The sequence below is a fragment of the Poeciliopsis prolifica genome, unplaced genomic scaffold, assembly GCF_027474105.1.
Source record: "Poeciliopsis prolifica strain line A6 unplaced genomic scaffold, Auburn_PproV2 SCAFFOLD002, whole genome shotgun sequence".
Classification (NCBI taxonomy): domain Eukaryota; kingdom Metazoa; phylum Chordata; class Actinopteri; order Cyprinodontiformes; family Poeciliidae; genus Poeciliopsis; species Poeciliopsis prolifica.
In genome coordinates, this window is record NW_026562377.1 from 17,083,928 (window position 1) to 17,099,126 (window position 15,199).

The 15,199-nt window shown below is 39.2% G+C and overlaps 1 protein-coding gene across 5 annotated transcripts; it reads left to right on the forward strand.

Moving 5' to 3' along the window:
- Positions 1–588: 588 nt before the first annotated feature.
- elovl1b (ELOVL fatty acid elongase 1b) lies at positions 589–15,137 on the forward strand. Of its 5 annotated transcripts, none has more exons than XM_055052806.1 (9): positions 661–678; positions 10,139–10,235; positions 12,751–12,853; positions 12,930–13,120; positions 13,255–13,335; positions 13,442–13,498; positions 13,584–13,689; positions 13,982–14,118; positions 14,229–15,137. In XM_055052806.1, the coding sequence occupies exons 3-9, from the start codon at positions 12,784–12,786 to the stop codon at positions 14,604–14,606; spliced, it is 1,020 nt and encodes a 339-aa protein (XP_054908781.1). In that variant the 5' UTR covers positions 661–678; positions 10,139–10,235; positions 12,751–12,783; the 3' UTR covers positions 14,607–15,137. The 5 variants fall into 5 exon arrangements, with proteins under 5 accessions (XP_054908788.1, XP_054908781.1, XP_054908796.1 ...); XM_055052796.1 differs by lacking the exon at positions 661–678 and adding an exon at positions 9,715–9,786; XM_055052813.1 differs by lacking the exon at positions 10,139–10,235 and having other exon boundaries at positions 589–678.
- Positions 15,138–15,199: the final 62 nt, after the last annotated feature.

Below are 15,199 nucleotides of genomic sequence, written 5' to 3' on the forward strand. Positions count from 1 at the left end.
TTATATCTCAGCTATATGGCTCCTATTAGATGGCCGGCTACATAAGTGAAAAGTATGTCAATGTTGTTGCATTTGATGCAGAAAAACTGGAAAATGTGTAGATTAAAATAACAAGAATGACCACAAAAAAACAAAAAGCAAACATATAGGCCTATTAACAAATATTGGAATCAAGACCTGCTATTTGCAGTAAGTCTTAGTGTCCAGTTATTCTAGCTCTTGTGTTCAAGAGTATCAAAAAACACAATGTAACTGTGATCTACTCAAGTGAACAGTGGCCAAGGGGGCCACATTGTCCATTACACATTTCTTTTACATATATTCTATGAATGCATTCACTTTACAATTCTTAATAATAATAATAATAATAATAATAATAATAATAATAATAATAATAATAATAATAATAATAATAATAAAAGCAGTCTTCTTCCCTCTCTGATCAATTTGGATTTTGACATTTGATAGTGTATCGCCGAGGCTTGATTCCGCCCATATTAAGTGACTGAGTCATCGGTACCGGATGGCTCCTCCTCGGAGGGTTGGGTCCGGAGATTTAAGCAACAAAAAAAAAAAAAAAAGGGAAGAGGAAGCTGAGCTAACTTAGCAGCGACACGCGTTTCCTCCGTTTGGCAGCCAGATTTCAACAGACCCGGGCGGTTCGCTTTGGCAGCAGCAGTGAGTAGCTTTCTTATACAGTTTATTGAGAAACTGAATAACTGTATTTTTTTTTTGTTTTTTTTGTTTGTTTTTTTTTTTGTTTTTGTACCAGGAGTTGTTTTCAGTCGGGTTTGGTTTGAGGAGGGGGGAAAATGAGGAGGAGGAGAATAATAAGTGTGTAAAACGCGACTGTTTGTGTTAAAACCGCTTTACAGAATTGTATTTTATGTTTTCCTAAATGTTGACAGCAGGTCCACTGTTACTTTATTTCTTTCTGTTTGTTTGAAGTGTTCAAAGTTCCACCCGGCGTGGACTCGGGAGGCGTATCCTGCTCAGGAAGGGAACTTGTGGCGTCTCTACATTTGCATCTCAATCCGCTTGTTTGCTCAGGCTAATTGTTCAGGTTATTGTTGAGGGTGTCACGTTTGCAGCTGTGCAGCGCGAACAATGGGCGCCGAGAGGCCGCTGTGGTGTGAAGTGCAACTGATCTGGACGTGAAGGTGATGATGAGGAGGAGGAGGAGGAGGAGGGCCAAGCTGCAGGTTGGATTGTGATGAAGGTTCTTCCGGGCTGCTTCACCGTTAGGAAGGATGTTTCTCAGATATTTCTCTTATCTGATCTTCTGCTGATCCTATTCATAAGCCAAGTGGAATAAGTGAGTTGTATGGTTGCGCATTCATAAATGTGACTCCTAACTAGGTGGAAAAGTTTTCACTGCAAAAAAAAGCCCATAATCAGCAGTTATTTATTTATTTTTTCTAGTTTCCCAACAAATGTGTGTATTTTAGTAAACCGTACAAATGAGTACATAGTTTGTTTTGTTTTTTGTCATTAGATGCTGTATATTGTGGACTTTCGGCACTGGTGTTGGATTTCATAATTTTATAGAAACCACCAAACAGCAGTTGCTGCAGGATACAGATTAGCACACTGATGTCTTCTTATGGTCACAAACAAACTGACTATGCACATTTAAAGCATGTGACTCCAGCTGTGTCACAGAAAGTAGTTTGATCCAATATCATTTAGAGCGTCATGGGTTCCTTCAAGTAAAGTTCTGTTATATTGTTGGTTAAAAAGGTTCAGTTTTATCTGTTGCATATTTAGATTTGGTAAAACGTACGTTGTGCACTGGTTAATAATTATAAAATGGGAACAAGGCGCGTTATTTACCTTCCAGCTAGTCATCATTGATCCCTTTTTGTTTGTGTGTGATTGTTGGCCGAATTAAGTTATGGGTTCTAGTGAACTGTTAACAATGCAAACATAATCTGTAACTTGGTGAGGAGGTGAGGAGGACATGGTCCCAAGGTCGAACCGCCCGTATCTTAGATCTGTGGTTAATGCAAACACAGTGCCAGTGCTGTTACTATTATCTCCGCTGTGTCACTTTTTTTTTATCACTTCATCAGGCTCCAGTGTCAACATCCTGTCTGATGGGTTTGAATCCTATGAGCAGAGCAGATAGAAAAGCAAGAGACGATGAATGGAGCCTGACCTTTTTAAATGGTTTTTCTTTTCTTTCTTTGTCTTCAGAGCAATAATTGTCACCAGTTTTTTGTGGTCTTCAATTTTGTGGTTTACTAAGAGGTGCTTTTCTTAGTGTCTTCCTGTTAGGTGATGTACTTCTGAGTTTTTCTCTGCTGGTTTGTTGTGTCAGTTTGACAAATAAAACCCTCTGAGGATTGTTGCTTTAACATTTTGTGATCCTGCTTTGACAGAGCTGTCTTTGTGTTGTCCAGCTCCTCATGAGTGGCTTCTTAATGACAGCCTTTGGTAAATGTTAGTTCTTTACGTAAGGCCCAGTGTTGATTTGTTAATATGACCTATTGTAGCTTTGTTAGAAAGTTTTGACTAAAAGTGTGAACTGACTCCTTTTTGTTTTTATTCTAGCAAATATTTGAAATTCCTAAATTTTATCACTTTAGACCAGTCTAAATCAATGAAGCTGAGCATTTATCTCAAACAGCAGTTAAAGATTGTCGGGTTAATCGATCAAAAGATGAAATCATCTTTGTGAACATTTCAGGTGAGAGCTTGTGTATTGCAGAGTCAGCGTCATTAGATTGCAAATGGCTAAGTGTTACTCATTACAGGTCATCACTTGCAAAAACTCAGCTGGAGGAAGAACTGTTTTGTTTAAATGATAGGGGTAGTTTCCTCATTAATTACTATGAGTTTATATGAAGTAATCCTGTTATTTGTTGACGCTACATCTGCTAGTGTTGCCATAAAGTACAGTCTACAACATTTTTTTTTACCAATTACCAATTTTATCAACAGCTGTATCACTTTAATACTGTTTAACTGAATTTTCAAGGAAAAAAGCAACCATTAAATTAATGACTCCATTCCAGAATCAATGTCATTTGGAGGGCGTGACGTTTGGGTTGCATGTGTTTGGAATCCATGGGGTTTTTGGGATGGAGAGAAGCTAGAACATTGGATCGTTTCCAATATTTTTTATTGAAAATGATTGTGTAATATTGATGCGCTTAAGGAAGGATGTCACAACAACGGTATGACTTGCGATTAAATAATTCAGTATTTAAGTAAGCATTGCTGATGTCTTTGCTGTATGCTTGCAGGAGTCGTGTATAACATATAGCTCTGTAATCACTTTACCACTTTACCAAGGCTTTACCTTGTAAAATCGTGTCTGTGTCGCATTAAGAAACAAGTATGAAGTAGTAATTACTAGTACAGAGAGCCTCAAAGCTTGGTACTTCATCAACCTATGCTCATTGCAGGTGAAGTAGTTCTTTGCTCTGTTGCGTGGTGATAAATTTGTAACGTATTGTACTGGCATATGACGCACATCAAAGGATTCATGTCAGTTGTCTCCAGATGCAGTACAACTCGCTCCACATGTTTCAGCTGGATGCATCTAATGGTGGAATTGGGTTCTTCTCTGAGCATGGCACTTTTGGTCTTTGACAAAGTTTTCTTATCAGCATGAATATGAACGTCGTGACTTTTTATGACACACTCCACCAGAGACGGTAGAGCTCACCGCCTGTATCCAACAGGGGGGTAGTATACGAAGGGTCAGGGAAGTTTCTGTATTAAACTGCAATGGATTTTCCTTTTTACGGCCGTTCAAATGTTTTAGACTCCATGACAGTGTTTGGCATGTCCTTCTCATCCTGTTTGCGGCAACATGGCAGAAGCGGAGACGTCAGTCATGGGTCTAGATGGCAGAATAAGGCCCGGTGTTGATTTAGTTATTTTACAGCATTTTGCAATGAGCATAAAATCACCTCAGAACTCCCATATACATTCAGCCAGCCGCTTTTGTTTTCCATGTGCTTTTTTTTTTTTTTTTTTTCCATTTGGTTGAGGTCAGCTTTACTGAGGTGACTTTATTCACAATGGGGAAAAGGGTCACACTCAGTCCAGCAGGTGGTGATAGTGGTTGGTTTGTCTCCGGTTTGTTTGGAACGATTTATATTGATCATTCCCCCATTTTCTCACACAGTATCACCTTAAAACGACAATCAACCATCTGTGTTGTCTACAAAATTCCAACAACAAGGGTTTGACCATAAAAGGACAATATTGAGCAGATGAGGGTCACTAAATCTGAGGAGGATAACTCAGTTTACTGGGTACAGAAAGGACGTGTAACCGGACACTCCTGATGTCTGGACTTTTTAATGATCTGCTTATTTAAATTTCCCTTTCTACATAGCCATAAGGAAGTTTAAACAGGTTGTAAAGGCACGTTCCATCTCTTGAACAACTGGCTCTTTCATTTTTGAAAAATTAGATCAAAGGTCAAATGATAAAAACTTGAGGTTGGAAACTATGTGAACATGTGTGACAATTGTGAGTGTCTTTTCTGGATCGATCTTTATTGAAGAAAGCAAAGTAAATTCTCGGGAGGTTTAGTTTTTTCTTTTTTTCCGTTCTTTTCTTTTCCTGGTTCAACACACCTGGCAGGTGACGATTCATTTGCGAGGAGTCTCTGACATGGCGAGGGTGTAGTTGGATCATTTGAATCAGCTGTGTTGGAGCAAAGATGTATTTAAAACTGACAGGACACTGGACCTTGAGGACACGTTGAATAAAGGATCAGTATCAGAGTGTAACTGTTCATTTGCACAGCAGCTTGTAAGCAGTCACGTTTTCCCTGTAGTGTAATGATTCAGAATGTCTTGACAGATATAAAGGGTTTCATTTCACTCATGTTGAAGTGGAATGAAACCAGGTTGGTTTTCACACTGGTTTGGTCTTTAAACATTACGCTTACCTATTTGTTCCTCATTAAACACTTTGAGGTTTGCCTTTAAGGTGTCTGTGTCTTTCTCTTTGAATGTAGTCATACTGAAATGTCATCATGTTTACTGTAAACTTATTCCCTGCGTCTTTCTTTGACTGTAGGGTTTGCATAAACTCGGACACACATGAGAAATGTGTGAAAGGTTACAGAAATCTGAGTCCTTGGTGAGACGAGGTGAGAAAAAGGAAGGAGGGAGGGAGAAAATGAGGTTGATGTTGATCGGTAGGCCTTGTTTGGGATGATACTCCTTACCCTCCCAGCACTTGCACACCCAGATCCCAGCACAATGCACAGACATTGGATGCTCGCATGTCAGTTCGACAGCATTCCTCAGCTTGGAGGAGGTGGTCTGCAGCGACTGTGGCGGGGTCTGTTGATTAAGCTCTTCTATTTTCTTTCTTAATGTTTCTCTTTCTGTCAAGTGATCCATTGTGTTTTTGTTTTGTTATTTTAGTGAGAGTAATATTCAACTTTAATCTCTTATGCATGCCTGGAAATAACCATGCGTGAACGTAACCGGTTCCACAAAACACTATTATTCCATTATGTTAGACTACATGATGCATATGAAAATATACAGGAATTATTAGTGCTAGTTTTATAATCCTTCATTTTATTATAATCCTTCATTTCTTATTATTTTATTTCTTATATATATATTTTTTTTTTCTTTTTTTTTATTATCAATTAAAATTTCACTTTTTGTGATGGAAAATCCAAGTTCATCTCCCATCTTCATTGTTGAGTGTGTGGGTGAGATCATGAATGTGAGTCTGTGAGTAATTTAAGAAAATATGTTGCAGAGCTTGCTTAGAATGAGTGTTTTAGCTGCTGTACATGCTTAATGGTAACATAAGCAGAACAAATTCGGATGAGATTGGATCCGACACATAGTGAAAGTGTTTGTGTCCCCATAGATCCTAAGTGTCAGACTGGAGAACACAGAAGGGCTTACTAACAAAAGGCATGTTCCTAATGATGTTCACCTCAGTATGTCTGCTTTTTGTTACGTAATAATGGATGCTCTTTGAATTTTTCTTTTCCTGAAACAGATTTGCATGCTTGGGTAGCATGTGTCTGCACTCTGATGTGACTAATTGTGCCTGTTTCTTTTCAGCATTGTCTTGAGAAAACTCTTTCCTATGAAACTACTTAATTGCTGAAGTTGTTAAAATGCATTGAAAGGCCTAAGAATTCTGCAGGACAAGTTATCTAAACATAGAACACATAGCAAATCACATGTGACACAAGCGTGACTTAATGAAACTGCTCAACAATGCAGTGTTGCACTTCCTTAAACACTTGGGCAATTTCCATTTCCTGTAAGCTTTATGTTTTGACAAATAATTGTTTTATCAGATTCTTATGAATGGATTAGTTTCAAATACAGCTGGAACATTGAAATGCAAAAACAGTAATTACAAAGTAGGTTTTAGTAAAAGTGTGAAATGGCTTTATTCTGCTTTTACATGTCATTATTTTGAACTAATTTTCAGAATAAACAGGATTAAATAGTCATATTTTAGTTATTCAGATTATATTTTCCCCCAGTAACTCAATCTAACACAGTATTTAGATTAATTACACACATGCTTTTTGTCTGTTATGATTTTCTGCTTAGAGCTAATGATGCGTTTGATTTTAATATTACATCATATAAATTAATTGTAAAAAAATAAACGTTTGACACAGAAAAGTGGGCTAAATGAAATTATGTTTAATATCTGCCCTTGGGTTGTTTTTAAAAAGTTACTTTTCATCTAAAAAAAAGTCCATAAGATAACATTTTTTACATTTCATCAACCTCAGAGTTTACTACTTGTGTAAACTACCTTAACCATTTTCTGTTTTCCCTTTACTCGTCCTAGTAAATTCTCGATGGGAGGCTGTGGTCGTCTCGTATGATGACCATTTTGTGCGAAATGCTTCAGTTAGCTCCTACCTGACTGTTTTTCTTAGGTGTGTTTTGTGGTATTCAGAGGGAAGGGTTTAAAGTGCGCTGGAGTGATTCTTCTACCCCCTTCTGTAGGGTAGAAGTCTTCAAGTCAAAACTGCTTGGTTGGAAACTAACTATTTACAAGACACGCTCACGTGTATGACATTTTCAGACGTCTGAGTCGTGCTGCAAAGCTTTGGTCTTATGTAAAGTACTGTTTTTGGAGATGAGGTAAATGGTGCTGGATCGCATGGTAATCTTGCTTATTCTGACATAACTGCTTCATTTTCCATGATCTGAATTGAATAAAACTTTGTTGATTTTTTTAAAAATTATTTTTAAACTTTGCACAAAGATGACTCAGAGGTTTTTATCAAGTCACTATATTTTAGTGAGGTCATTTACAGTGTTGATTGTAATCAGTATTTGGCAGAAACGTACTTTGTTGCACTGCGAATTTCAGATGAAGCTGTGAAGCATTGCATGTTTAAAGGGCAAAATGGGAATTTCAGGCTCATGAGCCTGAGCTGGCAGTACAGAGTCAAATCAAGCTGTTTTGTAAAAAAAAATGGGTGTTGGCAAAAGTTATTCCAGACAATGGCAACATCTAATGATCCCACAATCCTGCTTGGGAGATTGTTGGCCAACTCAAAGTTTACTGAAGTGCTTTGTCAAATCTAGAGTCATTTTGAACATCAAGGAGAAGGGATATTTTATATTGTCTGCACCTAATCCTCTAAATTGGTCTAGAGATTTAGGATGAACCACACTGTACTAGTAGGGGAAATCAGTTGGTCTGTCTTTTTATTATTTTTAGTAAGAAATGGACCCTTATGTCCCGACAACCTTCTGCTACTTATAAAACCTGGCTGCAGGGGCAACAGCTCTAACTTGTCTAACTACACTAAAGCTAAAATAAATTTGACTTACAGTTCTCTCTTTGGGGATTTTAGTTTTTAATTCTAAAGAATACATTTTTAGCCTTTGCCTATCAAAACAAGAAGTCATAAAAATGAGCAACAGCTTTTTTTTTCTGGTGTTTGCACATACCACACTATTGTCTTAAAATGAATGTGATCCCAAAGTATTTCCAAATGGTTTTGGTTGACGATGTTCCTGCTTGTGTGGGTGTGGCACTGGCGTTTGACTTAGTGGTTCCCTCTCAGGAAGCAAAACCCTCTTATGCAAGTCCTGCAGAAGAATTTTAAGTATTAACTCATGAGTCACGTCTGCTTTGCTGGAATTATTTTGGTCGACATTATGTTTTCCATCCTACCCTGAGCAAACTTCAGCTTTATCGGCAGCTGGTTCATATGTAGGGCTTTTCTCTCTTCCCCGGGCTCTAGATTGCAACCAATATAGTTGGGATTGTTGCACCTGGGAGAAAAAAAATTATAAATCGTACTGTTTCAACCATTTGGGGGGTTAAAAAAAACAAATGAAAGTCTCTTTGTGATTCAAAACGACGGACATCAGGCCTAAACCAATCACACAGTGAAAGGTGGAACACCCTGACTGATTAGTCCATCTATCCATTTTACGCGTCTACATCTGTATCCTGCAGGATGGGCTAAGCTGAGTAGGCTAAGCTAGTCTGACCAGCTTAGCTGACTAGCTGCGGTGACGAGTGAATACAGAAAAGTTGAGGTCAGAGCTTTCCAAAAAGTATTACCAGTGCTTTGACGTGGAATGTCCAGGGGAAGCCCTCCAAGTCTGTAAACTCGATTCCTAAATATATATGCTCTGTATGCTTCGTTCTCAATGAGTACACTTATGTTAATTTTAGCATATTTGTCACTAAACGTTCAATCTCCTGGAAACCAAAAAACACCTTTCTGAGTCAAAAACTTTTTTTTTTTTTTTGTTTTTTTTTTGTAGAAATGGTTGACAGAAGTTTGAATAAATGTGCATCCCAAATTATTCATACAGACCTAAATTTTAAGTCAAGTATTGACTTGGGCCCCTTAAGAAAATAAATTATTTTGTGTGAACTACTTTGGCAGGACACTTTTCTATCGTGCATTTGTAACTGGTTCTAATGCATTTTAAATTGAAACACTGAAAAAGCACAATGAATGCATAAATAGAACATCAGTAGTGGCTGAGATGATGGTACAGTCATGCAAAAGAAACTCTTTCCTTTATTAAGTTAAACATCAAAAAATGGCTTGGTGAAAATAAACTATTTAATTTGAGATGCTCTTCAGATATTTAGCACTCAAAACATCAACTTGAGATTGAGATCTTTAAGGGTTTCCATGAACTAAATTTTAAACACTTTTTCACCAATTCTGCTTCGAATAAATAACTTTGTTTACTAGATTATTTACAGGTGAATATTACCTTAATTTGACAGTTTTAATATAAGCTGTAAAACTGTGATGTTGAATAATGTGATCGAGTCAAACGTTTGGGTAAAGCCCACCAGTGCAACCCGTGGAAAACATTAGTCCAGGTCCATACTCATCTTCTCTTGTTTATAGTACAAATGCATTGTTTGCCACATTAGAGGCAAGATGGTGGAGATGATTTGGGCCATCTACTAGACTTGGGACACTTGGGTCATGACATTGTTCCTCACCACAGCAACAGAACCTGAGGCTAGTTTTGCTTCATGGGTGTTGGCTGTGTAGAGGGCCAGGAAAGGCACAACAATAGCCCCCTTCACGATAACAGAGTCTCCTCTGATTTCTTGCCGGCTTCATGTGAATAATATAATCGTCCCACCCGGAGGAGGGAGGAAAAGAGGGAAGAAGGAAGAGAGCGAGGGAGGGAGGGAGGGATGGAAGGAGGGAGGGAAGGATTGAGGGGGTAAACTTGCCTGGCAACTCCAGAGTTGTGTGTTTCAGGGACAACGGGGTGTGACCGGGAGAGCGTTCAAAAGGGGATTGAACTTCTGCTTGTGAAGGTATGGCTGGCGGTCATGATTTCGCGTTGAATTGTTTGTTAAAGTGGGTTTAAATCGGGGCCGCCTGTCCCCAGTTGTATCTCTTGCGGACGTACAGGACACTCGCACACATCGCGCTCGTACTCCCTCTTTCCCTTCGACTCTGCCTCCTTCCCTCCCTTTCCTTCTGAAGGCTGGTTATTCATCCACTATGTGAGTCAGGGAGGGTGTGACCTTGTGGAAGACTGCTGGTACCAGTCACTCTCAGTTTACTTTCTTACTTCCCTGCCCCTTCTCAGTCTTGTCTTTCTTTTCCCCCTCTGCTGCTTTCTCTTTCTTTTTTTTTTCCGCCTGCTTGCCTGTCTACCTGCAGCTCAAGTCAGCTGAGAGGTTTTGCCAAACCGAAAAAGGAGAAAGACGCGTCTGCTTTGATGATTTAGGGGGGGAGAAACAAGTCTGTTCTTGTAACGGTATGTATCGCAACTTTAATTTGAAGATGCAAATAACTCGGGGAATGTATTCTGCTGATGTTTTGGGGCATTTCTGGGGGGTAATGTCTATGAAAGAAAATGTGTCCTTGACTTTTTTTTTAACAGCTTTTTTCCTGCCTTGTCCTTTACTGATCTTTGTTCATCATTAACTTCTAACTCGTGAGCTTCATTTTTCCATCCCCATGATTCATTGACAGGGGCTTTCTGTCGGGGGGGAGGTGGGGTAACGTTACCCTTCCTTTCTGTTTGGTCTCTCTTTCAGAGTCGTACAGCAACCATTTACTGTTAAATGAATGGGTGGTGGTGTTGGAAAGTTTAGAGTTTAGGGGTCGGTGGTGGTAGCAGCTGCAACTCATTTCACCCGAGAGAGAACAGAGGGCAATTTTCTAAGGTGCTTAAGTATTCACATGTCCACAGTTGTACTGTATCACTGTGTCATGGGAATACCGGACGGTTTTCTGACCCCTTCTCCCTGCCCGCTTCCCACAGGCATGAGAAAATCCTTGTTCTCCTGTTGGGTTATCTGAACCTCAGCTGATAGAGCAGAGTCCTGGACGAGTTTACTGCACAACCGTGAAGTTTTGTGCAGGCTTTTAATTAGTGGAGATAAGAGGCAGTGAGTTGCAGCTGGTTCTGGTGAAATGGTTGGTATGGTTTCACTGGCCTAATAAGGAAGGGCTCTATCCTTGAAGCCCTATCTTCATCTGGGTCTCAGAAAAGGGAAACTATCTTTTTCTGCTACTGCTTCATAAGATTACAAGATTATCTTGTGGGTGTGGTATGATTACTTTTCATGGTCAGTATTTGCATTTGACCATTAAAAAGTAAAAATTTTCCTATTTCTTCCTAAAACAAGAAACTTTTAAGCAACATAATGAAAAGTTCACTTCAAATTATATCAAATTTTGGTTATACAACCCTTTATTTAACTAAAATAGTCTGGCACAACTTTTGCAAATGTTCAGATGTTGAGATTTGCCGGTGAACAATTCATTCTTACTTGGCAGTAACACCATTGGCTGTGTCTTTGGGTTTAAAACTATCCTGTTCATGATTGGCCATTGAAGTGGCCTTATAGTTGCTTTGGCTTAGCGGTGGCTAAGATAGAGTAAAATAATCTGACCAGTTTTTGATTTTAACTGTAAAGCACTTTCTTTCCCAGAACAAGACGCACTCAAGACATCAGACATGATACTTTTGCCAAAGTGTGTGATGCCTCATCAAATATCTCAACAACAAATCAAAAGCAACCTCAGCTTTTTCTGTAAGAGCTATCTGAAATGCCATGTTTCTGGACTGTTGCGCAACACTAGCACGTGCATGAAATGCTTGGGTCTGCAAACTGGCAGTGGTTCATTCTTGTTTTGTTTTTAAAAGGCCAATGGAAGGAAACTGGTTGCATGGCTGACAGAAATGTGTCCTGTATGCTTCTCAATGTCATCTGAAATCTTGGCATGAAGTAACTCTGCTTGCTATGAAGTATTTTAGTAGACGTGTGGAAAAATTTACACAAGCTACAAAGAGAATGAGAAATGTGCAATATCTTCAGGTTTTTTTTTTTTTTTTTTTTTTTTTTTGCTTTCTGAGTAAATGTTTATTTGATTAAAAAAAACTGACTGGTGTTTGTGTCACTTTCCTGTAGGAATTGTAAAACTGTTAGTGAATTTCCAAGGACCAAAGCACATTTTCTGCACTGCAGTTTTCTCCCAAGGTTTTTTTTTTTTTTTTTTTTTTTTTCCCAGGCCTTATCCTCCCTTCTTGCAGGTGCTGTGGTAGATCAGCTCTGACCTTCATTCCAGAGACTGAAATTATTAGCCTTTAATGATGTTGGCTAAAGGAGGACTGTGGGCAGTGAAAACTCAGAGTATTGTAGATTGTACTTCAAACAATGGTGCTCTCGGGGCAAGCCGCACCCTAGAACTCTTCTACTTTGCAACATTGCTTTTCAGCTCGCACTTGAATTATTAAGCACTTATAGAAGTCAAATGCCTGAGCTTGAAGTCCAAAGCGTCATTCCTGGACAATATTTTTATTATATTTAATTACTTGTTTCCTTTGTCAAGAAGTGGGTCTTAGTAAAGAAGTTGTCTTTATATTCAAGGTTGAGTTTAGAGTTCAGTGAACTCTTTAACCAAATGGTTGCATAACTTACTTTTTTCTGTCCCAGTGGAATTTATTTGAAGAAAGCAGTCTGAATATTGTCTTTGAACCTTTGGGCTTGACTCCCGAACAATCGGTTTACTGTGGCTCGTGGCTCCGCCTCTCTTGTATCAGACCACATCTGAATAGCTTCAGCCCAGGACAAAGAAAACACTCAAGATGGATAGAAAATACTTTTTCTTGTATAAAAATGATTCAGGAGATGGAAGAATAAACTTTGGGCGAACAAGTTAAAATGTCTCGATTGTAAAAACAATTCCAGAGGCATTTATGCTGTGTTTGGGTTTTCATACACAAGGCTAACCGTGAGACGTCGTCTATGTTTTCCTCACAGCTAACTTGGTCTCAACAATTCAAAACAGCAAATATGCTTCTGCAACTTCAGGAGATGGGCTCGCATGCCTTGGATATCTACAACTACCTCTTGGCAGGAATGGGTAGGCAACTTACCCTTTAAGTACAGAAACAGTTTTTCCATTATTGGTTTTCTGAAAATGTTGCCTTTCGTTTTAGATCCACGGATAAAGGACTACCCATTGATGCAGAGTCCTGTTCCCATGACAGCAATACTATTGGCCTACCTGTTTTTCGTACTGTACGTGGGACCTCGCATTATGGCCAACCGGAAACCCTTACAGCTGAAGGAGCCCATGATAGTCTACAATTTCTTGCTGGTGGCTCTATCAGTTTACATTGTGTATGAGGTAGGAAACATAGACTTGCTCCAAGAATTCGAGTCATCAATGCAATTGTAGTTCACAGCTGATGCATTTTGTGTGCATGTTCCTTTGGTTTAACATTGCTTCTACTTTGTATTTTCTTTTTTTTTATTTTACAGTTTCTGATGTCTGGTTGGGCTACAACGTATACTTGGAGATGTGATGCAATTGATACCTCAAATAGTCCTCAAGCTCTAAGAGTAAGTTCAGCAAGCTTAAAAACTACCACTAAGTGGAGCATTGATTGCTTTGATTTGAGTTTTATAAAAATAGAGCTGCAGGAAATGTGACTTTTCTTTTCTTTAGATGGTCAGTGTTGCATGGCTCTTCTGGTTTTCAAAGATAATTGAGCTTATGGACACAGTAAGTCTTATTCTCTTTTCTTTATTTTATCTATGCATTAGTTATTAGTTTAATGGTAAATAATTAATGTTGTTGTTTTTTTTAGATCTTCTTTGTGTTGAGGAAAAAACACGGCCAAATTACGTTCCTACACATCTTTCACCACTCCTTCATGCCGTGGACCTGGTGGTGGGGAGTTGTCTTTGCTCCTGGTGAGTACATGTCGGGCTAATGTCAAAATAACGAATAGAGACAGAGGCCACCCATGTTGGGTACAATTGAGTTTTTCCCTCACCCCGCACACCAGAGTGTTGCAAACAGGCCAGAACGATTAGCTTGGCCTTGTGAAAAGCTTATCAGAAACCTTAACTCATCCGTTTTAGTCGCATCAGCTTCTTTGCAGCAGCGACAGCTCTGAGAGAATGATTAGGATGGAGTCAGTGTTGACCCGGGGGATTATCATTTTTGATTAAACTAGTCTAATGACGTGTGTTTTCTCTTAAGGTGGAATGGGATCTTTCCATGCCATGGTGAACTCTTCCGTCCATGTCGTCATGTATTTCTATTATGGCCTTTCTGCTGCTGGACCGCGCTTCCAGAAGTTTTTGTGGTGGAAGAAATACATGACTGCCATTCAGCTGGTAAGAAAATCCTGCATTCAGTTTGATTTCCTACTGGAGTTCCTTTTAGAGACGGACATTTTTGTGTTTTATTGTCAGTTCAATCTCTATTTCCCCCTCCCCTTCAACAGACCCAGTTTGTCCTGGTCTCTCTCCACGCCACTCAGTATTACTTTATGGACAGCTGTGACTACCAGTTCCCCACCATCATTCACCTGGTCTGGATGTACGGCACCTTCTTCTTCATCCTCTTCTCCAACTTCTGGGTCCAGGCCTACGTGAAGGGTAAGCGGCTGCCGAAACAGGACATCAGGGAACAGAAGAACGGTGCGGTGGCATACGCAAACGGCAAACGGCAAGACAGCGGAAAAGTCCACGAAAATGGCAAAGTGTATGAGAACGGCAGCAGTAACAGCATCCACCACCACGCAGCTGCCAACGGCACCAGCAACGTCTCCACTCACTATGAGAACAGCCACGCCCACAATGGCAAGATGAAGAAAGCTTAGAGACTTTGGAAGAAAGTACCCAGGAAGTATGGCCTAGTCAACTTGTTAAAATTACTATAGATTCCAAAGAATAATTTGACTGTTTTACAGTTTTTTTGTTTTTGTTTTTTAAGTTTCTTGTGTAAAACATGGGAGATCAATGTGGTCAATGACTTCCACAGTTGGGGTTCCACACCTGGTTAGTTGGTTTTGTCGGGTTCTTGTTGCATTGTGGAACCATCTACCGGTACATGATGTATGAAGAGAAGATGTTTTGAATGTTATGTCTTCACTGATGTTGAAAGCAACTTCATTGTTCAGCGTCACACTGGTGAACCTTTAGCCCATTTGCTGACCTATGACCCCTCGCCCCTCTGTGGACAGAAGACTGTACAGTTTCTATTAAACTTGAAAAAACAAAACAGCAGTTTGTAAATAGTTTTACAGAAAGAAAGAAAAAAAATCTAATTACATTGGTGTGCTTTCTAAATTTTGTTACCATGTGTATTTAAAATTTAATTGCCAATAAATTCAGTCCTAAATTATCTTTAACATGTTGGTATTTTGTTGCCATTTGAATGACTCGCTGAGTTTTCACTTCACTGGGGTTTTAT

What these genes read in the sequence shown, in the direction of transcription:
- elovl1b (XM_055052813.1), top strand. Translation starts at nt 12,784, where the DNA reads ATGCTTCTGCAACTTCAGGAGATGGGCTCGCATGCCTTGGATATCTAC. An exon ending in CTACCTCTTGGCAGGAATGG is followed by an intron (nt 12,854 to 12,929) that starts GTAGGCAACTTA and finishes CTTTCGTTTTAG; the next exon opens with ATCCACGGATAAAGGACTAC. An exon ending in TAATTGAGCTTATGGACACA is followed by an intron (nt 13,499 to 13,583) that starts GTAAGTCTTATT and finishes TGTTTTTTTTAG; the next exon opens with ATCTTCTTTGTGTTGAGGAA.